The 24,880-nt window shown below is 35.1% G+C and overlaps 3 protein-coding genes across 3 annotated transcripts in view; 2 read left to right on the top strand and 1 right to left on the bottom strand.

The window, feature by feature from the left end:
- LOC146163395 (proteasome adapter and scaffold protein ECM29-like) overlaps window positions 1–18,272 on the bottom strand; it is a 47,928-nt gene extending 29,656 nt beyond the window's left edge. Inside the window, exons 1-14 of the mRNA XM_083381132.1 lie at window positions 18,169–18,272; window positions 17,747–17,877; window positions 16,726–16,842; window positions 16,434–16,526; window positions 15,868–16,043; window positions 15,587–15,740; window positions 14,951–15,084; window positions 14,371–14,487; window positions 12,510–12,665; window positions 11,589–11,784; window positions 10,211–10,334; window positions 9,594–9,698; window positions 8,837–8,973; window positions 8,024–8,235 (exon numbers count right to left, since the gene is read on the bottom strand). Of these exons, the coding sequence (XP_083237258.1) occupies window positions 8,024–8,235; window positions 8,837–8,973; window positions 9,594–9,698; window positions 10,211–10,334; window positions 11,589–11,784; window positions 12,510–12,665; window positions 14,371–14,487; window positions 14,951–15,084; window positions 15,587–15,740; window positions 15,868–16,043; window positions 16,434–16,526; window positions 16,726–16,842; window positions 17,747–17,877; window positions 18,169–18,190 (1,874 nt within the window). The 5' untranslated portion in view covers window positions 18,191–18,272. The remainder of the gene's footprint in view (window positions 1–8,023; window positions 8,236–8,836; window positions 8,974–9,593; window positions 9,699–10,210; window positions 10,335–11,588; window positions 11,785–12,509; window positions 12,666–14,370; window positions 14,488–14,950; window positions 15,085–15,586; window positions 15,741–15,867; window positions 16,044–16,433; window positions 16,527–16,725; window positions 16,843–17,746; window positions 17,878–18,168) is intronic.
- On the top strand, window positions 1,405–6,718 carry LOC146163396 (uncharacterized). The gene is made up of 6 exons (XM_083382599.1): window positions 1,405–1,612; window positions 2,833–3,063; window positions 4,100–4,162; window positions 4,613–4,730; window positions 5,821–5,903; window positions 6,561–6,718. The coding sequence occupies exons 1-6, from the start codon at window positions 1,405–1,407 to the stop codon at window positions 6,716–6,718; spliced, it is 861 nt and encodes a 286-aa protein (XP_083238725.1).
- A 1,886-nt stretch (window positions 18,273–20,158) lies between the features above and the next one.
- Window positions 20,159–21,636, top strand: LOC146163394 (DNA polymerase epsilon subunit 4-like). The gene is made up of 3 exons (XM_083382577.1): window positions 20,159–20,387; window positions 20,530–20,614; window positions 21,242–21,636. The coding sequence occupies exons 1-3, from the start codon at window positions 20,184–20,186 to the stop codon at window positions 21,295–21,297; spliced, it is 345 nt and encodes a 114-aa protein (XP_083238703.1). The 5' UTR covers window positions 20,159–20,183; the 3' UTR covers window positions 21,298–21,636.
- The last annotated feature ends 3,244 nt before the right edge of the window (window positions 21,637–24,880 follow it).

The raw sequence follows: 24,880 nt of genomic DNA, 5'->3' as shown, positions 1-24,880 counted from the left end.
GCAAATCGGTATATTAATAGATTGTTATAAGGTGAAATTTATGCGCATGCACTTCCGGGTTCGACCAAACGGTGAATAATGCCTTTGGATTTTTTAGTTTCATAGCGAAAGGAGCAAACAATATTTAAGAGCCATATCGCTCTGATATGGTGAATTTACTGGACTTTGAAAGTAACATTTAGGCATAAACGTTTTGCAGAGCTTGTTCGATCTATATTTTATTTTTAGATGTGACTGCTTTAGTTTATGAGAGAGAAGCTGTGTAACAGTAAAAGCATTTCAATTCTGGAGAAACTAAGTTTCGTGTATATCAAAATAAAATCAAAAGTTGATGTGACGGAAATATATAAGAAGTTTTTAAGTTAGATCAGTCAGTTGTGAGAGGTCTTAGGCTTGAAACAATTATCTGCGTTGCGAAGAATTGCGATTAGTTAACTGTTACAATGGTGCTTAGGAACTCGTCGAGTTTAGTGGTAAAAAATTAATTGATGACAAATAGTATTCGTGATTCGGCATGAATAATTGCACGAAAATACGTCTTAGCAAGAAAAAAACGTACAATGTTCGGGCAGTTTTAGATTTCAAATGTAGGCATGCAACTAAAACGGGGTTACACTCGACAAAGTCCAATTTCTTGATTACTTATCAGTTAAAGTAATATCATGCAGTTAGAGCTACGTACATGTTTTTTTCAAAATTAAAAAAAAACTGTAGGTCTAATTCGAACACATCGTTTTAAACGGATTAATTTATGCTAATTCTTGAGGTTTTGTTCACGTTTAAAAAAAACTTGGGTGACCACGAAAAAAGGTTGAGAGCCGTTAGTCCTAAAATAATCGGTAAGACGTATATCGTCCACTACCATGCCCAGGTATGCCTTACCGCACTTATTTGTATGATTTGTCCGTATTTTAAAGAGAAATGACTTAGAAAAAAATGATTGTCCTTATTTCTAAGAAATGTCCTTTTTTTTGTCTCGAGTCCTTATTACAAAAACTTCTTCCGAGAACTTATGAGAAGCCGAAGCGCAAAAAGTCTTCTTATAATAATAATAACACGTTCAGGCAAAACAACACAGCAAACAGAGAGGTCTGTAAAAATTTCGAAATTCGTTGAGGCCTAAAATTACTAAATTTTTGAAACCCTGAATATAAACTGAAATTTGAACTAGAATTACGCTTAATTGTTTATAATGGATTAGGTTTAAGACCGAAAATGGCGCTGGCAAACCAGCAAATGTGATAGGTCTTGGCTTGTATAAATGCAACGCTTTGTCTAAAAACGTGTTTCGTTGTATGGAAATTTAACTTTCTGCTTGTCCTTCTTTTGAGGTATATGCCGATGGCAACCCTGACTAGTGACTATCTATACCATTATTTTATATTTTGTCATTTAACAGCCACAATGTACACGAGCACATTGATGATTCTGATTTATGCGCTTGGCGCAACTCTTGCTCTCGACTGGCACCCACTGGACAACATGGAGTACCACGTGTCGCTCAACATCCTAACAGACCACAAGGGGGCGCTCACCGCATGCGCCAAAATAAAAGCGAGTTTGGCCAAAGTAGATTCGTTGCGGGTTCAGAACTTTCTGGCAAACTTGACAGGTATTTACCAAAACGTAACCATTTATAGGCGCAGTTCATTGTTACTTATAACACAATCTAGCAAGCATTGGCGTATGGTTGTTTCTCGACTTGCTCATCTCTGAGCTTGTGTAGCTCAGTTAGTAGAGCTACGGTCCCGGTATGGCCGGAGGTTGTGAGTTCGAACCTCACTACAGGCTAATATTGTTTTTCTAGCCTGCCATGCTTGCAACATTGATTGACAGATTCGGACTGTCTCCGATGGCTTTCGGTTTACATATAGAGGCGTACCTATTTCATTACTTAGTTAGGTTACTTCTGAACACCGAAAAACGTAAGAAATTGTACGCCGAAAGCAAACAAAAGAGACCCTCAGAAATCAATTAAACACCACTGCAATATATTCTTTATAGATCGGCTATTGTGTCTTTTAATAGTTTTGGTGGACTAATTTCGGCTTGCTTTACATAAGGTCCTGCCTATATAATAAAATTAGTTTTCGCTGGTATTATACTAGTATTAGGCATTCTAGTTCTAAAACCACAGTACAGTTTCGCAAACTTAATTTTAGTTTTATGCGTCCATAATAAACGTGTAAACAGTAATTGTTGTCGTATACAAAGGAGTGACATCTATTTTTAGAATGTGATTAAAGCGGGATTAAGCATATCTTCAGGAGGAATTATACTACATTCTGTAAATGACCGCAATTTGGCCGGCTTAAGTACATTTCGCAAGTTGGTGCTAACCGCGTATCGTGTAAACCTCACATACCAGTGTTGCAAGTAAACTTTACTTAGGTCGCTGTTTCCCAACTACTTGATTTAGGCCTTTATAGGAAATTGCGTGAATTTATTGAGTTATTTTTATTTTTTTTTTATTGTGCATTTGAATTCAGCTTTTTTGCACATACCTATATACCAAAACTTAAGCTACTTTGCGATCGACTCTACCTTAACTTAGAAATCTTTAGGAAAGCACTTAACATTGAGTTAACTTATTTTAGAAATTATGTGGCTTGTACTGACGTTTTTTTGCAAAAAAAACTTGAGTATAATTAGAGTAATTGAAAAAACGACTTTATTTTGTAAATATTCTTCAAAGCGACGAAAATTTGAAAAATGACTTGACTTGAAGTTTAACTATGTTAAAAATGACTAGATTGGACAGAAGTAATCTTACAAAAAACCTAAATCATTAGTTGCTGCTTAGGCGACTTACACACAGATTTATCGTTTCAGCAACAAAAGGCGGATTTTACATCGGTCTCACTCGAAAAGCGACGACTAGCGCCTTTAAGTGGAAGGACGGATCGGATCCAGTGGAGGCGCACTGGGCGAGGGGAGAGCCAGACAATCGAGGGGGAGACGAGTATTGCGTCACAATGGGAGTTTTCGGGAAGGAAGACGCCCTCTGGCGCGCCTGCTCATGCAACTACAACTTGGCGGGATACATTTGCCAGAGAAGCATCCGTAGGTTTAAAGCAGCGCTTCTTAACCGGTGCATGTAATACCAGACCAGTATCGGACTGAATACAATCCATTTCCAATGTTCATGTTTTCAAGTCAACTTGGGTTAAAAAGTTGTTTTTATATGCATAACAAACTGCTCACAGTCGGTAGGCATTTTTGTTGTAAAAGCTAGTTTTATAAGAAAAACAGTCTTAGGGTCAAGTCGTAATATAAATGAAAGGGGTCGCAGACTGAAAAGTTGGAAAACCCTGGTTTAGAGATATGTATGTATGCCATTTTGCATTGCTGCTACTGTATATGTCTAGCAAGGTTTCTGTTTATTTAAACAATGTTACCTATTGCGTCAGTCCATTCTGTTTGTTTTTTAAGTACACCCGGACAATGTAGCAACTGTGTGAGATAGACGTAAAAAATAACTAAAACATGCGATCTTAACAGCCTCGATACATGAACCAAACCAATTAGTATCTACACAAGAAAATCAAAAATACCATTTTTTATTTAACAGATTGGTTTTAAAACAAATTGTTAGACGCTTATTAACGCCATTAAGCATTATCCACACACGCAAATCAAAATACTCATGCTTCTTTGGCTGGGTGATTTAAACATTTATTGGTTACTAAAAATGAGCATAAATGTTGGAGTTAGCACGAACAGATTTACTAAAAGCAAACAAGCCCAATTTTGGAGTGAAAAACCTAGGTGTTTTTTGAAAAGTCCTTGAATTTATTTTATGTCCAGCCTAACTTATGTGTTTTCAAAGTTCCGTTAAAACACAATTAAAAAATATTTTTTAATTGTGTTAAGTATGGTGTTTTTACTTTTTTGTTTTCAAATTATATTTTAAAACGTCGATCCAATTATAGGTCTTTGAAAACCTCCAAATTTATTTGAATGTTCTTGATTTGTTTTATATAATTGTGTGGCAAATATGTTACTTCTACTGTCCGAAATGTCATGTGTTTTTTTTACTCGTTTAAATACTTTACCACACGACATATTTGAGTCTACACTTAACATTTGCCAATTCCAGGAAAAGCCAAACTTGCGCCAAAAAAACAACCTGTACCACCACCAGCAATGTCCAAAAGTCAAGGTAAGCGGAGAAAAACGTTTGTAAAGTAAATCTATATCTTTCAAAACGCCGAACATACTTGTCGTTTAGCCTCTTAGCTATTGTACCCATATTTTCTTAGTTTCGTGTTTATTTGATTAATAAACGCAAAAATGGCGCAAATTAATGCAACCAAAACAAGAACAATGCATTGCTAAAAACCGTTGCCTTGCAAAGATAAAGAATTTCTGGATTACCGATAACGGTAAAAGTCAAGTTAATTTTAGCATGGCGTGTTATTATTTTAGACCAGGGGTCACTAAACTTGTTATCATAAAGGGCCGCAAATTGTAAGGCCTTACGATCGCGGGCCGCATAACTATTCAGTGAGCCCAACAAGTTGTTTATAACCTCATTTACGCCAGAGCGATTTCTATCTATTGATATGTTACCTGGTGGAGCAAATCCATTTTAAACGTATTTTATGTTTAGCCAGTGACCAAGCTACTGCAGACACTTGCCAAGTCAACGTGCTGGCCATAGCGATGATAACCACCATACTGCTCCTATCTATCGCCTTCAACGTTGTGCTACTGTGCCGCCAAAATATGTAAGTGGTTCTTATTTTGAAGGCGTTAGGCTTGGTGTAAATTGATTTAGTCCAACGTAATCCAGAGGAAACGCTATTAAGATTAAAATATCGGTTGCAGGTTCACACAACTCTAACTTTAAATGACACTTTTTAATGAAATCAATAAAACAACTCATTTGGGTTTCTTGGTAAGATATAGTCCAGAGCAAATTTTTTTTTTTTTTGTTAACCAGGGTGGCAATAGAATCTAACATTTGTTGATTTTATAAAAAAGAAAACGAAAAAGCAAGAATCTAACGTAGAGCTTTCTATACCTTAAAACAGTGGTTCTCAACCGGGGGTCCGCAAAACGTTTTCAGGGGGTCCACAAAAACTTATAAATATGCCACTATTAATTTAATTAACGCTATAGGAAATAACTAACGCTTAATAACATGCTTAATCACATTGTAACATGTTATAAATCGCACCGAGTGTGACAGAATACTTCCATTGTGATGTAACAAAATAGATTGTAAAATGGAAGGTAGAATTAACAGTTCATATGTACTGGACTTTGGTTTATGCTATCATTGTCAAAATCAAAGATGACGTCTAGCATTGTCAAAAACACAGCCACACATTTTAAGACTGGCTTCGGCGATTTAGCAGGATAAATCACTTAAACGTGTCATAAAGTAAATTGGTGTTGTGAAGGTGCACTAGCGAGACATACTGATTTGCTAAAAAAAACTGAACGCAGATATGACACCAGAAATATGTTAGGGGTCCGCGACCACTTGAAAGCATCAAAAAGGGGTCACCGGTACATAAGGGTTGAGAACCACTGCCTTAAAAGGTAAATTTCTGAGAAACAATAAAATAAAAATCGGAGATGAATGTGCCTTTTCCAGTGCTGAAGCAAATATTGATTTATACCCTGAAATTGATATAGCCATTACACTTTTTGACCAAACTATCTGGTATTGATATCGGAAATAAAATAAGTATCGCACATCCCTATTGCCGATATACTACAGTGACCAACAAAAATATCAATCAGTGTTTTAAATGTTTAGGTGATTATAAGGTACCAGTTTTATCTACATCTTGTGCGACGTTTTTTCAGATCCAACCAGGAGACACGCTCGCCAACAAAAGCGCGCGAGCAGCCCGCGTCATCACTCTATTACGTCAACACAAGGTGCAAAGGTGAAAAAAAACGAAAAAGATGTGACCCCGCAGCGAAAGCAATTGTTTGATAAGATAAGCATAAATCGCGCCTTTTTTCGCCTAAATAAAACGTGATTTTTTTGTGTTTTTATAACCAGTGGCATTACGAGCAAAAATAGGATTTTTTTTTTCAAATTTCTGTAAACTCATAAGTTACAAAAAATTTATATTACCACGGTTACATACATTTTTGAACACTGTCTTTTGTTAAAGATACATTTGTGCCTGTTGTTCGTTTTTATTTGTTGAGATAACTTCATGCACCGGAGTGCAACGCGATTTGGAAAACTAGCTTAAATACAATCGCCATATCCACTATAAAATACATTTTAAGACAATAAACCTCTGCGTAAAAAATATTGAAACTTCGAAATCGGTTGCTGGTAATCATGTCATTAGTCTTTGGGCCGAAAGGCGTTGCACAAAGGTTATCGAAATTTCTGTAAACTCATAAAAGTTGTAATATTACCACATTTACGTTACATTTTGAACACTGTAGTTGGTTTAAGATACATTTGTGCATGTTTTTTTGTTTATACTATACACGAGTGGAAAAAATAGAAAAGCCCTATTGTAATCGTCAAATCCCCTATAAAATACACTTTAAGGCAATAAACCTGCGCTTATAATATATAGAAACGCAGCAAGTGGTCAAGATTGAAGAGGAAAACGAGTACGAGAACGGCGGGTACGTGCGACCCAACCCGGTGATTCCCCGGCGCCCTGAGGCGCTGTCGGAACAGAGCTACATCGAATTTGACCCCCCAGACTGCCCGGAACCAGAACTCCCTTAAAAGTCGACATAAACGGAGCGAGTTTGGTTCTCACAAACCCCTTACTGGCTAAACTGGAATCATTGGGTTTTTGCAAGGAATTAAAAAAAAATAATTTGAAAAAATAATTTTCTATTTGTAAAATTAGGAAAAAAATTCAAATTGAAAATTTTCTTTGTAATTCCTTGCTTTTCTTTTTCAATTGCAAATTTTCATTTTCAATTTCTTTAAAAATTATAAAATTTACATCAGAAGACTGATTTTGCTGCACTAACGATTTAGCGATATGTGTGTTGTTATCATTTTAATTTTGAGTCCTCGTCAAAAATCGTTTACTGTAGAAGGTTATCTTTGTAAAAAATAAAAACGATTTTAATCCCAACTACACATAACATCAATAGAACAGGATACAAATGCAACCGGTATAGTAATAAAAAATACTCTGTTTTTACCTGAAAAAGAGTCGCAACGAAAAAAAGGGGGTAATTAGCCGAATGTGATACCTTATAGTAACTATAAATTATATAAAAACATAAGTTTAACCATATACCAAATTACAGCAAATGGCAAACAAACAGCACCATAACTATATAATTTTTGAAACAACAAATTTAAACTACAGGGTTGCGGCATTTACGAGTAGGAAGTTCAACAAATCGGCATCTTATTACAATGGCTGCAATCGTAAAAACAAACGTATAGAACAGGGGTGGGTAAACCTTTTCATCTCGTAAGCCGATTTTGAAATTTGGAAGTTTAATAAAGAGTCGCGTAGGATGGATTAACGTTTGTGTTGCGGGCGCCACAACAGAACGACTATTGTCAAAAAGTTAGTAAAGACATTGTTACAGATAACGGATATCTTATAGGTATGGTTGATTGTATACTTTTTTAAACCAATGTAACAGCCAAACCATGTTGTGATTTTGATCTTTAAAACGATCAGACTGCCGTGTTACAAAATACCGGCCAATAAAAAAACAAAATACAGGGTTATAAAAAGGAAGAATCATACTTTTAAATAAAGTTTTCACCTGTCATAAATTTGGACAATAATCTTCAGCTGAATGTGAAATCAAGAAAAGCATCAAAAAGCCCGCGAGCTTTGCAAAACATTGGTATCGAATTTAGACGGCAGTAATGATATAGATTTCAGATGTTTTTAACTAAATACTGAACTTCAGTGAAAACAGTGAAAAAAAAATAACATTCTTTAAGAAACTTATCTAAAACAGGGAGGCCTGTATAATACTGTTGTATTTGCACGACCAGTCAGGACACCTATATAATCAACATAATAAAAACCAAACAAACCACTTCACGAACCTGAAAAGTCCAGCGATTGCCACCGACGATCGCTCAAGGTCATCGGGGTCATTGGGGTCACGACCCCTGATCTCTTGACCCGCTTCGGCGCCGCTCTCGGTGGCCAGGCACCGACGCAGGAACACCAGGACCCCGCGGAACGTGGCCGGAGCGAAGGGGGACGATCGGGTGCCTATGACGTAACGCTTCGTGCTCGTGGATCGATCCCGGGCCTGGGGGCATATGAAAATAGTGACGTCATTGTTGGGAATCTGAGGATTGTTGTGTGTCGGATTGTGACGTCATTATTGGAATACGTTCGCGCAGTTCGACAATTTTTGATAAAAAGCGACATCAAACATTTTTCCACGTTAAAAAAAGGTAATTTAATCCAGTATAAATACCCGACATTTTGGACAAAAAGTTTAGACGTATGTTACGATCGTGTTATCTTATTTCTATGTCAAAGTAACAAAAATTAAATTTGTACCTGAAAGGACCGTTTCGGCAAGAGAATTAAGTCATGATGACGTAGCTTTCTCAATGCTTAACTAACTACTTTTTCCATATTTTTTTCTGTACATTGGGCAAAACCAGCCATGATTGTTGGTTATCGCTTCGACAACGTACCAACGAGTACTGACATAACGCCCTTAAAATTAATTTGTTAGAAAGAGTAGCAATTCTTGCAACAAACAACAAGAAATTATGTTAACCGAATCTAAAATGGATTTAAATACGATATTAACCGACATCCCGTTGCCGAATATCTTTAATTCAACGCTGTGTTCAGATTTTTGCAAATATACAACTTCAATACGGTCAGAAGGTCACCTTGTTGCAGACGTGAGTCAGCATTTCGTCGAAGCGGGGAAGCACCGGTTTGCTTGCGGCCTCACTGGAGTCGAAGGCATCGGTGATTTTTTTGCCAGTGAGGAATTTACGAGCAGATGAGGCAACGTCTTCTCGCACTGAAAAAGAAAAAGGTTTAATAAAGTTGCTAGGAATTCGGAAGTTAAATCCAAGATTGATTTGCATAGTACTATGATGAATGCAACAATTAAATTTTGTTGGTAACAATTTTTTTACACATGTTTGTGCTATTTAGACCGTTTGCTATAAAAATTAAAAATTCTTAAAAATTAAAAAATAAATCCTTTGAATTTAATGTCGCTGAAATACTAACCAATAAACTTTTTTTTAATTGCACAATAAACTTTTTCAATTTTTATTCAATTTTAAAATCAATAAATCTCATTATTAGACAACTTACAATAAACGATCCTACGTTTAATGTACCCTTGCCGTCATTGCTTTGTATTAGTATGATAAATGCGACAATTAAATTTTGTGCGTTACAAAAATTCACATGTTTGTGTTGTTTCGGCCGTTCGCTACAAAAATTAACAATTCTCGAAAATTAAAAAATAAATTCTCTTAACTTAATGTTGCTGAAAACAAAGGCTTTAAATTTTTTTCTTTTTAACTTGCACAATAAACTTATTTTAGTTTTTAGTTTTCACTTTATAGGCAATAAATATCAGTATTAGACAATTTACAATAAACGATCCTACATTTAATATACCCTTACCGTCACCGGATGCAAGTAGAAGGTGATACCTGGATTGTACGTGACCCGGGGGAAACACCGTTCCCGCGTATTGCACCCCCACCTGACGTAGATAGGGGTCGGCGTCTGAAAAATGAAATAAGAGTTGAACGAATAACGAGGCTGATCGAACCTATGTCGTCTGCAAACGTTAGAACATTAAATAGCATTCTTCGTGTGTTAAAATTTGTATACAACTTATACAGAAACAACTTAACAATACAATATCTCGTTTCAATAGGGTTTTACGATTTTACCAAATTAGATTACAATTGCCGAATTGTAATAAAACGGAAAGTTTTAACTGCGGAGTAAAATGACTTCTTCTTTATGTTCAATTTCAAAACAATAGTAGAAATGGAAAATAATTATAATGGCACAAATTAGTAATAGTTTTGTTGCGCTCAATTTGCATTAGGGGCATTATTTTGTAGTTTATTTACCGAAAACGCGCTTAGACAAGAGAATTATCTGAAAATCACAAATTAACACACGCTATCCACAAATTAGATTGAAACTCGAATTATCGGCATTGCGGCCTAATTGTTTCAAATATACAACTACAGTTTTCTAGTTCGTTAAGGCGATTTTGCTCTCACCGTCAATTACTTTCTCGATAAGCGAATTCACGTCGGCGAGTTTATCAGCGGGTAAGTCCCGGTAAGCTGATGACATCATAGAGAGAGCTTCCTGCATTGAGAGCTTCACATCGGCCGATTCCTCCTAGAATCATGGGTTTTAGCAGGGGTGTGAAACTTTCTCTAGTTGCGGGCCAAAATCAAACTCAGAAAGGTATATGTGGGCCGTTAAATGTTAACTGTGTAGACATTACGCATCTTATTATAACCGCAACGACAGTTAATCAGGGATAAAACTGGGGTGTTTTGCTATTTACATTCGATGAAGGAACAAGATTTACGCAAAGTGCAAGACAATATTTGCTTTTTCGTAATAGCCAAAAATAAATGATAAATGGCCTGGTGCCCAGTTTGTTAAATAGTTCGCGGTCCAGATGATTTGCGTTGGCGGGCCTGATCAGGCAAATTCATCAAGATATATTTTTCAAATAGGTTTTTATTGATATTTTCCATTACGTTCCCGCATAATCCGCATTCATAAACATTTCAGCCACTTTTTTTTCAGTTATTATCACTTTGTACATAGTTTGCAAAGTTACTTTCCCAACTAGAAGTTCATCAGCCACTTCTTCGGTAGCTTTAGCCTATATTTTTACAATTTGTTTCACAAGGTCGCCCCAATGGTGGCTGGTTTGGAATATATTATGTGCCTCAAAATATATGCACAATTTTTTCTGCTCGTTTAGATGAAAACCAAAAACACCAACTAGTAGGTTTAATGCCTTAAAACAGGGTGGTCCAACTTCTTTTCATTGCGGGCCAAAAACAGGTTTATTTTATCTTGCGGGCCAATGTTTTTAAATTGCGATTCTTAGGTTTATTGCTGGAAAATTATACATAGTCTATGGCATATATACTAACTTTATGGAATGTAGACCTTTGTTCAATTACGGTAGTTATGAAATAATTTCAACACCAAAAAGTTAAAAAAACAAATATGGAAGTGATATTGCCAGATTGAACCAAAGCTGACTATTAGTTCGCGGGCCCAAAAATCTGAACTGGCAGGCCAACTTTGGCCCGCGGGCCTGCAGTTGGACCACGCTGCCTTAAAATGTCCAAAATATTGCCAGCTGAATTTAATAAAATTAAGTCACCAATACGGTTAAGAATTACTGTTTTTTTTTTATGAATTCAAATACAAACCTCTGAACTGGACCGTACACCAGGAATAAAATGCCCACATTAATTTGGTAACAGATCACAATCGAATAGGAATAGGCCAATATAGCGGGCTAGCACTAATAGTTAAGACTTGAAATCAGATAATTGCCGAGATTCGATGGAATAGCACGCAACGCATAACTCGGAAATCCCCCGAAAAAGTAATTTCGCGTACCTGCGGAAGGGTTTGGAACATCGCGATAAGAATATTCAACCGCTGCGCGAAGAGTCCTGGCATTCGGGTGGACAGCTTGCCGATGGCAACGTATGCGAGACACTTGGACTTTGGGTCGCTATCCGGGTTGCCCGTCACCTTTACCATGGCTTCGAGAAGCAGAACAGCTTGGTTTTGCAGCTTCTTTAAGTCGGCCCTGTTTCAAGGATTTATAATAGAATTTATCATGGCTTATTTGTGAGTTAAAACTGTGGTAAGCGATTCTCGTGGCAAATTTGCGGGCTATACAGTCGAAAAGGGCGGTGAAACTTACCAGGACCAGTGGATTCTACTGCGGGGCGAAATATTTGTACAGTGGTAAGGAAGAAAAAATAAAGTTTTTTATACGATAGTTCTGGCAGTTCGGAATGTAAACTACGCTTTTTATGACAGTTTTTTCGTTTTTTTTGCTGTGTAAAAGCGTTTCGTGGACTACATTAAAAATAATTTTATTTTCTTCTCACAGTTGAGGACTGAAGAATAATCTTAAAAAAATAAACGATTTGACCAAGAGGGATTTATGCAAAATATTAGAAGTCAGAACAAAGTGGCTTTATGTGGCAGCACACTGAGCACACACATCTATAATAGTACTTTGGTTACCAAAAAAGTTGAAATCATTAATTTTGTTAACTATTTGAACAACAATTATATCAAATTTGGCAGCAACCAACTTATCTAAGCAAACATTTTGCCACATCGAAAAGACTATAAGCTGCAAATTTTGTCAAGCGCAAAAGAGTTATTTCAGCCATCAAATAATACCTGTACGAAAAATCTGTATTATTTGTGTTTCTGCGTTAATCCGGCCCAATTGACAATTAACAAAAAATTAATTTGAACAAACTGAGTTTGACGACCGCTGACTATGAGACTTCTTACCTGTCAAAGATGTGCTGCACGAACTGGAGTGTTAATGCGTGTAGCTTGGAGTTGGGAGAGGCGAAGAGGTTGTTGTAGACGAGTTGGACGCTGAGTGGAAAGCTCTCAGCAGCCGCCTTCGATCGAAGCATGTAAAGCATCAGCTTCAACTTCATTCTACAAGAAACATAACTGCGTTTAAGCTTTGTGGCAATTACTTCTTATCTCTAAACAACTTGATCTGAACGTATATAATAGAAGTCTGGTTAATATGCAACTTAATTCAAAGACATTCGAAGATATTTAGAGTAGATTTAGTAGCAGCCCTGCGACCTGCAAGCATATTAACTCCAGTTTTGATTGGTGAAAAAATGAATATCTGACCTAATTGCAAGATGTTTTAAATTAAAATTGTGGGTGATTGTGTAATGTATTGGAACTAACTGTAAGCCCTAAATATCAGCCACATCAAGAATTGTCTGCAGTCTGCCTGAGCAGTTCATTCTACAAGAAAAATGATTGCGTATAATATTTCTCAACACAAGTGGTTAGACTAGTGGTACGTGAAAGTCATTTTTGGTGGTACGTAGTATGTTTTTAATTAAAATTACAGTTTTACCAAAAGGTTAAGCATTTTTTCCATTGTAATAAACTGTACATTCATCGTAATGATTGTATAGTTAAATATTTTATGCCTCATCAATGACAGGAATTATTATCTTTCCGGAAAATAGTTATGCAAATTTATTTTATGACATTATAGCAAAACGACAAAGAATCACAAAACTTGACTACCGGCATCTTGCAAAGTTAAAAAAGGGAAACTTTTTCGAAAGTAGTGGGCCGCGTCTGTTTCTAAATTTCCGGGCTAACTAAAAAGCTAATCCGCCCCTGTTAATAATGCTTTCAATACATTTTAAGTAAAGTTGAGTTTTTTGATAATTTGTTAGTACGTGGTACGCGGTGCAAAAAAGATTGAGAACCATTGGACTAGACAGTAGACAACCTTTCGTGCAGAACGTTTTAACTTAGTTTTACCCCATAGATTAAGTTGTTTAATTGGCATGTTTAGGGTTTTATTCGCCTGTGTCGTTCGAATTATCAAAGTTTGGATGATTTTGCTAATTTAAAACTCTCTAAATCGTGTTATTAAACGATATTTTAGATTTTGCCATTCCTATTTTTCTTAAATAAAATTTTGTTGTGCAAATTTTTTTTAATTTGTTTGCGTCACCAGCAAAACATTTACGTTATGGGTGGTTTAGAGCAGTGGTTCTCAACCTTTTTAGCTTACGGACCGGTAAAATTTCAAAACAAATTTTGCGGACCGGTGGACCTTCAAAAATCAAACCAAAATGTAATTACGACTAAAGTATTCAACTAAAAGTCTTCTTAGCTTTTACATAAAACTGGTCTTAAATTTTAAGACTTTAATGAGCTATAACCCACTTTTAAACAGCTCAACACTTGCAGCATTGTGACGTTTGATAATGTCTAAAGTAGACCATCAACTATATTATGTTATGTCACAATTCTGCAAATTACGGCACTGGAAAAAAGTTCTAAATTTGATGGACGCAAGCATTCAACATCTTTCATTTTGCAATTGAGATATAAAACTGTAATATATTTGGCGGACCGGCAGGAGATTTGGGACCGGCGGTTGAGAACCACTGGTTTAGGGCTTGCCGTGCGAAATACTGCCCGCAATCAAATTAAATGTGTTTACTAATCGTATACTTTCTCATGTCTCGTATGAACACCGGTAAAAACCAGTACCTAGCAAAGTTTGACACTCACTTTCACTTTTTAATGGATCAGACAAAAGTGACTTTAAACAGCAAAATACTCCATCCACGGTGAACACAGCCCCAACCATTACCTGACGTTGGCTGGTTGCCTCTTTTCAGCAGGAGGAGTGTTCTTCTTGCTTGCTGTGTGTCCGAGACTTAGCTTGTAGAGCTGAGTGACGAGAGTTGGAGAATTCCAGTCGATGGTGCTGAAAGAGTTGTTTGATTTCATATAAAACTATAAATTTGCAAGAAAGATGACACAAGACATTAACTGGCCACGTAGACTGCGGGTTGCGGTCGGCGATAAATTTACATCCACATTACACAAGGCTGGCAAATACGGATTTTCTAAACTACTTTCCAAATGTCTGTAATACAGCAACAAAAGCGAGTAATTATAAAAAAGTTAAGGACAACAAAATACATTTTGGATTGAATAAATCAACGGTTGGATACTGTTTGTTCGTCTTAGCACCAAAAAATGACGCACCTAGAAAAAAGACTCGACATCGCCTTACTGAGAATCAGCGAGATCGATTCCCAATATCAAACAGAGAAAACTTATATTGAAAAACCAAAGCAGATCTTAAAAAACGCTAACGATACCTAAATCAGTGCACAATACAATGAAGATATCAACATAAAAACGCCACTAGGCAGAACATTCACCTGACGTGTTTCCTCAACTCCAAGTCTGCTCCTGTGGCCACCGTGTGGCGAGAATCGCTGCAGGCAACCACCAGGTGGGGAATCACCCGATCCACTACCACCGATCCGCTCCTGATCAGGTTCAAAACAGAAATCTGCAGAGAAGGCATTTCATTCGTTTATTTGCAAAAGGAAAAAGTGGGAAGGTTGTAAGTTGGGTTATTGGTGTTAGCGTTAAGTTTGGATACCTCATGTTGTTAGCCTAGTATTTTTTCAAAGTTTCTTTTTAGACTTTTTTAGATAAAAATCGTTGAATCACAAATCAACATGAAAATCCTAATTTGGTATCAGATCGGCACAGAAAAGTGGAGAGGGTTGTAAGTTGGGTCGTTAGTGCTGGCGTTAAGCAGTTTAGTTACCTCATGTTTTTCACCTAATATTTTTTTAAAAGTTACCATTTTAAGTTCAAAATGCTGCATTTGATCGCAAATAATCAAGAGAAAATCCTATATTAATTTGATATCGAATAGGCTCCAACCTAGTATTAGACTAGTACTAACTACCGATAATACCACTTGGTATTGGGGATCCATAACGGTGTGTAAATCGGACACCTCTTAAAGAAAAGCTAAAATAATTTAACATCGAAAAACTTGCCTTTATTTTTTCAATCTGGTCCAACGACCAGGGGGAATCACCGACCAATCGCTTTACAGCCGCGAGACTGAGTCCGGGCGGCAGGTCGGCAGCTGGAGTGGCAGGTGCTGTTGCCGGTCTGCCACTTTGTGACACGAAGTTTGGCAGGGATACACTGAAACAAGTTAAATTCATATAGACTTAAAAAAAACACACAAAAAAACATCATATTATTGCTCTAAAATAAATGATTCGAAATGATTTTTGCAACTCGCAATAAGATATCTTGAGCGGCTAAATACCTGTATGGCATGAGCATGACATCCAACAGAAAGTCCAACATAACAGTTGTCAAGTTTGGGCTGGCTGGAAAATCAATTTTTTTTCTCCAAACTTCATTAAAGTCGTCATACTTGAGATGTACCAGCGATTCAGTGAGCAATTTCAATAGGATGTCTTGCTGCGGTCTGGATTTGTCCTAAAACAGAGTTTTACTTTAGGGTCAACGTATTTAACACCTAAAGGTAAACCTAACAACTAAATGAATATGTCAAACAACAATAAAGTCTAATACAATGTTTTTAAGTAAAAGGTGAAATCTGTGTTATTTTAACTATTTGTCGATTTTTATACCAGTTTAGCTATAAAACTTTGATGTAAACAGTTGAGATAGACTAATGAAAGTCAACGTGCCATTAAATATATGTTATACTTACATAATAGTGGTTCTGTTATCTCAGTTACGCAAATTATTTAGGATATAAAAAATTTAACATTTTTCTTGCTTGGTTAAAATTATGTCCATATTTGAAATATTTCAACATAAAAAATAAAATGCTTAATCAGTAGTACAGTGTTCACATCTAACCTTTAATGATTGAAAAACTAGAGGTGCCAATTCAATCTGTTGTGCAACTGGCAAGCGTGGAAATCCTGTCTTGATATATATAATGGTAAAGTTCTGAAAAAAATGAATAGTTGAATGGTAACACAACAATATTGAATAAATTAAAACACATTTTTGGCAAAACTATTTATAAACATTTACACAGTTTAGCTAACTTACATAACAATAAAATTGAATAAACACAGTTTTCAAACTTATTTTTAAACGATTTTTTTGGCTATTATTGCATGTACAATGATAAAGTATTACTTACAGTTACAAAGCTACTAAGGGCAGGGTTGTTGAACTGATGAAGAAGCTGTTCAACAGGAAGTTGAACGGTTTCCCTCGACTTTAGTCGCTTGTTGAGATGAGTCAGCAGTTCTAGAACCTTAAACATAACACAGAGTTTTTAAAATGTGTAAACTTAAAGAATTATTGAGAAAACAGTTAAAGAATTATTGAGAAACAATTTTATAATTTGTTACACTAATCATAGTTGAAACACACAAAATTGTGAGTTCATCGAACATGATAGGTGCAAAATGAGGTGATACAATGGAGATATTTTGAGACTGGGTGATAAAAATGGTACTTTAAAAAGTAAGCTCATTGAAAATTGATCAAATTTGCAGTCAACAACAAATTTGCCGTCAAAAAACAAAAAAGCCATTTGTGGACTCTTTCAAGAAATTCGCTCCATATTTTTCAATCTAAGTAATTTTATAAATAAAACTGCTTTATTGAGTGAGCTGTTAAACACATGTTTAAACAACTCAGAACATAAACATTGTCCACACTTAAGTCTGTTTTTCACAAATACCTTTATTTTTGTCAGCATTGGTTTTGTGCTGATATTAAAATTGCAGCCATTGGATCCAATAAAAAATGGTTTGGTTAAAAAATTGGTTAGCAAAACTAGTATTAGGTGAACTTTTTAGTTTATGGAATATAGGCCAGGGGCTACAAATGCGGCCCGTGGAACCAAAATATGTGACCCGCGGTGTGCTTTGGTTTTTGGCCCGCACCTCTAAACATTCAGGTAACTGTTAAAATATTGAAACTTCCTGACTGTTCCTTAGTCTAGGTCGCCTTATATAGCATGTAAATTTCTAGTTTATTAGAATTAGAATAGAATTTGACCTGCTAACATATTAGAATAGAATGTTACCTGCTAACAAAATAAAACTACAAAATGCGTTTTGGATGCTGTTGCGGAAAGTCTACAACTTTGTGTTAAAGTGAATTGCACTGAGCGCTGCAATTTTTTTGTTCTTGAAATGCTTTCCAATTACCTTAGTTCTTATATTGGCATCAGTGCTTCCAAGTTTTAAGAGAACCACTGGCAAATATTTGATGATGGTCGACTCTAGCTGTTCATCAGTCTCTGCCATTCCCAGGCGAAGAAATACTCGCTCAAGTTGTTCTACAAAATAAAACAACAAAACTTAGTAAGGATTACAAAATGGTAACACAGTATAATAGGTTTAGGGGGGCTGGTCTAGAATCCTACCTATACAAAAAGAGTTGTCAAAACTGAAATTGAAATAAATAAATCAATATAATAATATTCCTTGACCCACCCAAACTCACACGCTAACCCAAACATTTTAGCAATACAAACCCCCGGACGAAAATGAGGTACGTTTCCAAGTTTATAGTTCAATTACATTCAAGATATATCTATATTTCCACATTTAAACAAAACTTTGCTTACCATTTTCGCTGAGAGATGTCATACCGATAAGTTGGTGAACTCTAATAATTTTTTAACGCTACTTCAAAATTCAGATTTGGATAACAAGTTTTTTTAAGTTGAGATGAATCAAACTTTTCAAAACCATGACGCGGCAAATTTGCAACTACGTTATAAACTTATAAATAATGTGTTAATGTCTATAAACATTTGCAAGTAACAAATAAAGCACAACAAAATTCCATATTACTGGTAAATTCATATTTTAGCACGCATAAAACAAAACAATAAGTGCAATAGAATAAAAATTGAAACATAAGTAAAAAAATTATTTGGAATAAAACAGGGAAAGCACCACTGTTAAAGTTTAATAAAACGAAAATATTTTCTTACAGTGGGGTAGTAGTTTTTTGTTGATTTTACTTACAAATTTGAGGCAGGGAACAACTTATTTAATCCTGTGAAAGAACAGGTCTTCTACAATTCAGTAATCTTTTTTCGTTAATTTTAGAAATGTAAAATAAGCAATCTGAATTTTCTTTACATTTGGCGGGAATTTTTGCAGTTTCTTTAATAATCTATTCGTAATGCCCAAAGTAGGTTATGTCTAGTTACTCATATTTTTCATAAGCTATTTGGCCTTGGTGTCAGGTAAATTAATATATTGGAACTTATGGGAAACAACATTGTTGACAAATGAAAATCGACGAAGCAGTTGGCCAGTATTTCAGTTAGTGTTTGGCATTTGAGTAAAGCCATACCACAAGCTTACAAAACGCCTCCCAAACAGATGTTGAAATTACTAAGCTATTTGAAACTGATAGGTTAAAACAGTAGTGAACCTTTAATAGCTCTAATTTGTTGTTTGGTGCTGGTCTAGAATCCAACCACTTTTTTTTAAAAGGTATGTTATCGAAACGAGTTGTCAACATTGAAATTGCAAGAAAGAAACAAGGCGCTCTTTTACTTGCGTACGTGAAAAGTTATGCAAAAAAACAAAACAAAATAATACCGCATACCACAACCCATATTGTTTGGGTTAGGGTGCTGGTTAGCGTTTGGGTGAGTCAAGTAATGTTATGTTTATTATTAATAATAACTTGACCCACCCTCAACCAAACGCTAACCCTAACCCAAACAATATGCGTTGTGGTATGCGGCATTTGAAGAAAGTTTTTTTTTTTTTATTAATTTTCACGTACTTAGTAAAAGAGCGCCAGAAATAAATATGGGAGAGTAAATATAATACTCGACCCACCCCAAGAGATTACCTGCACCCCAACCCCAAATATTGTTAGCAATGCCATAAACGACAAACAAAAAAATTGGCGCTGGTCTAGAATTCTACCACTTTTGTTTTTTTTAGCTACAGTTACAGCAAAACAAGTTGTCAAATTTGAAATTGCAAACTGAACAGATAAATATAATAGTACTTGACCCAACCAAACCCGTCCCTAACCCAAATAATGTGTGTTGATTTTATAATTATTTTACAGCATTACTAACATTATTCGGGTTTGTGTGTTAAGTATTATTATTATATTAATATCTTTTTTACAATTTATATTTTAAATATTTTCGTTATTGTAAAAAAGGTGGTAGTATTCTAGAACACAAACTGCCACTCTAAATTTGATTTGAAAAACTGAAGCATTTTTTTTTGTTCCAGAAATGACAATTTGTCAATTTCACAACTGATTTACAAGACTTCAGCAGACAGTTTTTCAGACAATAATATTTTTGAGACATTAAATGTAAATAAAAAAATGGGCGCTTGTCTAGAATCCTACCACAACGAACATTATTTGGGTTAGGGTGCCGGTTAGCGTTTGGGTGTGGGTGAGTCAAATAATAGTATTAAATAATAATACTTGACCCACCCTCACCCAAACACTGACCGACACCCTAACCCACATATTGAGCATTGCTTAATAATTATTTCAACAATGTGGTAGGATTCTGGACCAGCACCAAAAAATGTAATGCAGATTCTGTTTTGATTCAGGCTAAATCAAATAGAAAAAAACGTGGTAAACATGTCTGGAGAAGTACAAGATTCTGAAATTGCAGACTCTCCCGAAGCTGAAAATACAGAACAAAACTCCGAAGAAGTTGGTGAAACAGAAAAGAGCGAGCGCCTGACCAGGCTTCCACTGGCAAGGATAAGAACCCTGATAAAAGCGGACAAAGACGTCACCATCGCAAGCCAGGAGTCTGTGTTTTTGATCACCAAAGCTACTGTAGGTTTATTTTTTCCTAAACAACTAGGCAGTTTTTTTGCTTTAATTATATTTAAAATTTTATATTTTTTCCGATTTATCTGTTCAAATTTTCTACTTCTAATTGTTTTCATCAGTTTTTTATAATGAATGTTTGCAACAGGAACTTTTTGTGGAAACTATTGCAAAAGAAATGTACAGAATCACACAAGGACAGAAGAGAAAGACTGTTTACAAAAAGGACTTTGGTGAGCAGTGAAAATATTTTCCAAGTTTCCATGTTAAAACTATAATAACTTTTGAAAAAAAATTATTTATTTACTTTTGACAAAAATTTAACAAATCTATTATGTCACCAGTCAGTATTTGCCTGTAAATTTCTCTCAAAGTCTTATTTTGTTAAATTTACCATGTATTGAACCCACTCACCCAATTTTTTCCCTTGTGCTTCTTAAAGTACATTAGGGATGTTTGATAATATTAATTTGAAGCAGATATCCGATGCCAAGTGTTAGTATCAGTGCTTGTCTGAATACTAGGGTGCAATCGGTGGTGATCAGATACCAAATTATTATAGAAAAATTTAGCTTTAATTTGCCATCCAACATAGTAATTCAACTTTGAAAGGTAAATTTGCCTTAAAATAGAAGTTAACAACTAGATGTAATTAATTCCTACTGCTAAAGCAAATGTTATTCTAATAACGGAGAAAAAACTCTGTTAAAAGTTTTATTTTCATCTTTACTGCTTCTCCTTATAGTATCGCACATCTCCACTTCTTAGATGTCATGCAACATGCCTCGAATTAGATATAGAACTAGTCATTATTAAAGTACACTTGTTTAAACATTGATTTTGTTATAAAATAATTACAGAGGCTGTTGTTGAGATGATGGATGAATACGCTTTCTTGGAGGGAGCAATCGACTGAAGAAAATCTCTCAAGTGATAAACTATAACAAGCAAAGTGGCGTTCATTTATGCTTGTCATGGCAGTGATGTCACTGACTCTGTCAAAACAAACAGTACAATCAGCAAAATCACATTCCAGGTCTTTTCCTTTTGAGAAGAATTGATCTCGGGGTATTTTTGCTACTTGACTCCGAGGACCGATTTTGCATTGACGTTTTGCTTTCTGGGTTATGTCCTGGCATGTAATGTTGCCTTAACCATGTTATTTCTGACTTTAATTGCGTTATTTGTTTGTCCTTTTCCTCTTGAATATGCTGCAATTTCTGTGAAAAAAATAAACAAAACACCTGTTTCTCTATCTGCCAAATGTTTAATAACTATGGACACATCAGGCCCAGGGCTTTATTATCAAATACCCAACATTACCAGTCCGCTCTAAATTAAAAGCAATTGGATTACCCCAATTTGTTTTAGCTGGCTTATATGCAAATATTATATATTATTAAAAATTTCAAGGTATAACAAATAAATTGCACATCATTATAATGCAGTGTAAATGTTGACTATTCAAAAAATTAAATAAATCACCATTAAAAAAGCGTAACAAACATTTATTCATTTATAACTTAGATATATTATTTTAAATTGATACTTCGCACTATACACAAACAAATAAACACTGATAACAAAATATATAACAATTATAAAAGGTTGAATTTTCACTGATTTTGACACTCAAATATAGTCATGGAGCTTTGAAATGCAATAATTAGATCACATGGAAAACTGTCTTTAAGTAGTTCCTACAAGTTATTAATGTAATAATTTATCAGTTAAATCGCATAGTTTTTACTGATATTTTACCTTTTTGAATATGTCATTGTTGTTGAAGGAATGGGTCGGTTTTACCACTTGCGTCCTGGAAATCTTAGCTTGTAAAACTGAAATCTTGGCCTCATACTGTTGTTCACATAATAAAAATATGATATTTTATAACAATAAACTTGAACAATTATTTCCGATAACATGCTAAATAACAGTTAATACTGAAAAGCCTGTTGTCTATGGCAATAAATAAATCTATAAATATTCTTTGCTATGTCAAAGACAATTAGTATTTATCAATTCAGTAACCACATTGAGGTGGAGATGCAGTGATAAAAATCACTTTTTGTCTTCTTACTATTTCACATTTATTTGAATAAACATGGAATCCATAAATTCATAAATAAATTACAAAAATTTTCAACCAAACCCAAGAAATGGAAAAATATAAAACCGTTTGCTAAAATATGTAACATTAGCAAAATTTACCTCCATTTGCATTTTAATAGTTGTGCTTTCGTGTTGCTTTTCTTTTTCCAGCCCTTGCCCAACTTTATCTTCAAGCATTTTCTGTATTTCTAAAATTTCTGCTTGACACTTGTTTTCTTTTTCAACAGCTACAAAGCACAATACGACCTTTTTGCAATAACATTACTTTATAAGTAGTTCAAAAAAAAGTATTTCTTCATGCTAAAGCTAAGATATTACTAAAACTGTGAAACATACCAAAACAATTTTCGATTTATTTAAGTATTATATTATTCTAATTAAAAAAATACTATAAAATTGTTTTGTTTGTGTTTTATTTAGTTTAAAGATTTTTTCAAGACATTACACAGTACACACGTTATTCATGCTTAATGTTTTTGTAATGACAACACCTACATTTTCTCATCATATCTTCTTTGTAACTATCAAATTCTTTTCGGTGCACAACTTGCTGGCTTGTTAAGGAATTTTGAAGATCTGTTATTGTACATTGCATCTTTTCTTGCTCTAGGCTGGCCAAATCTTGTGTGCAAATAATCTGCTCTCTTAAAACTTTAACTTCATCTGTGAAAAAGTAAGGTAATTTAACAATTTCTACTTACACATTACTGCACCCACTTAAATTGTAAAACTTAACAATAACCACTGAAGTGAACTATACAAAACGAGTTGGAGTCAAGGCCAAGGGAAATAAGTTTCCATCTAAAGCAGGTAATACATAAACTACAAACTCAGCCAAGAATTATTTTTATACAGTTTTGGTGGCAAGTACTGTGGTATAAAAAGTGGCTATTTTTACCAATATTTGTGTGTTTTTTACCTTCGTCGTTCATTCGAAGATTTATAACTTCCTGCAAGTTTTCTATTGTCCTCAGAAGATTGCTGTTTGCTATCTTAAGGTCACTTGATTCGGCCACCATCTGATCGTTTTTGGTTTTCAATGCTTTCAGTTCGGCGCTTAGCTCGTCGTTACGACGAACAAGTTGTTTCATTTGCTAAAATACAGTTTACTTAAACTTTGAGGCGAACAGAACTATTGCGAAGCCAACAAATTGGGATAATTGTCCAATAATATACACTATACAGTACCGACCTGTGGCTACTGAATTTGATAAGCCTAAACTACAATATGGACCCATTACACGTTCATAACGGCGCTGGTCTAAAATCCTACCATTTTTTACATTAATAGTCAAAATTTACATTGCAAGAAAGAAAGAAATATGGGAGAATAAATATAATAATAATAGGGGCCTAATACTTAACCCACCAAAACTCGCACTCCAACCAAAATAATGTTAGCAATATACTCCCCGGACGAAATGTGATCTAGAATCCTACCACAATTATTAAACCAAGGCACATTATTTGGCTTAGGGTGTGAGTTAGCGTTTGGGTGTGGGTGGGTCAAGTATTAGTGTATTCATTATATAATAATAATATTTAACCATCCTAACCCAAATAATGTGCGCTGTGGTAGGATTCTAGACAAGCGCCAGAATGTCCACTGTTCAAGTTCCAGGATTTATATAACTACAACTTTAAAAACACTCACCTCATCCCACTTTAAAATGTGCTGGATCGCCTCATCTAAATCACCGAGGCTCAGCTTTGAAGGACATGTTTTTTCTGCCTTTACAGTTCCTGTTGCTTTAACGGGTTCCATCGTGAATTTAAAAACAATTGGCCAGTAAAACTTGCAAATTTCTTACAATATATTTGTTAAAAAAAAAATTTAAAGTGTTGTTTCTCTACAATTTTTTATCTGTCGTTAGTTCGATTTGACAACAATCTCGTTTATATTGTCGTCTGCCCACTACATTTGTCTTTGTTGCGGATGACTGGTTACGATTTTGTATAAAAACTTTAAGGATTTTCTAAACGCAATCGCAATTTTCTTACACGTATTGGTTTTTGTTGACGTTATAGCTCGAGGTAGTCCGACTGCTCTTCTTTATTTCCATCTTTTAAAGACTTTGCTCAGTTGCACATCTCTCATTGACTTCGCAGCTTGCAGCATAAGTCGGAAAGCTATAACTGATTAGTACGGTGTCGAGAATACCGTGTTTGCATAACATCAAATTCCATTTTAATTTGCCTTATCTTGACGGAATGGCTTTTGAGAGAAGTATGTATAAATAACGGTTCTCTGTTAAAATCCTTTGATTATTAGCATATACCACGTTAGAGCAATTGACAACGCTCGTTTTCCCGTGGGAATTAACCTTTGGTACACAGATAGCACCCAGATTTGTGATTTAAGACACATTGCTATGTGTAGTGGTAAG

Source organism: Ascidiella aspersa, chromosome 2 (assembly GCF_963924565.1).
Source record: "Ascidiella aspersa chromosome 2, kaAscAspe10.2, whole genome shotgun sequence".
NCBI classification, from domain to species: Eukaryota; Metazoa; Chordata; class Ascidiacea; order Phlebobranchia; family Ascidiidae; genus Ascidiella; species Ascidiella aspersa.
Note: the sequence above shows the minus strand (reverse complement) of the source record. Positions and strands in the feature narration are given on the sequence as shown.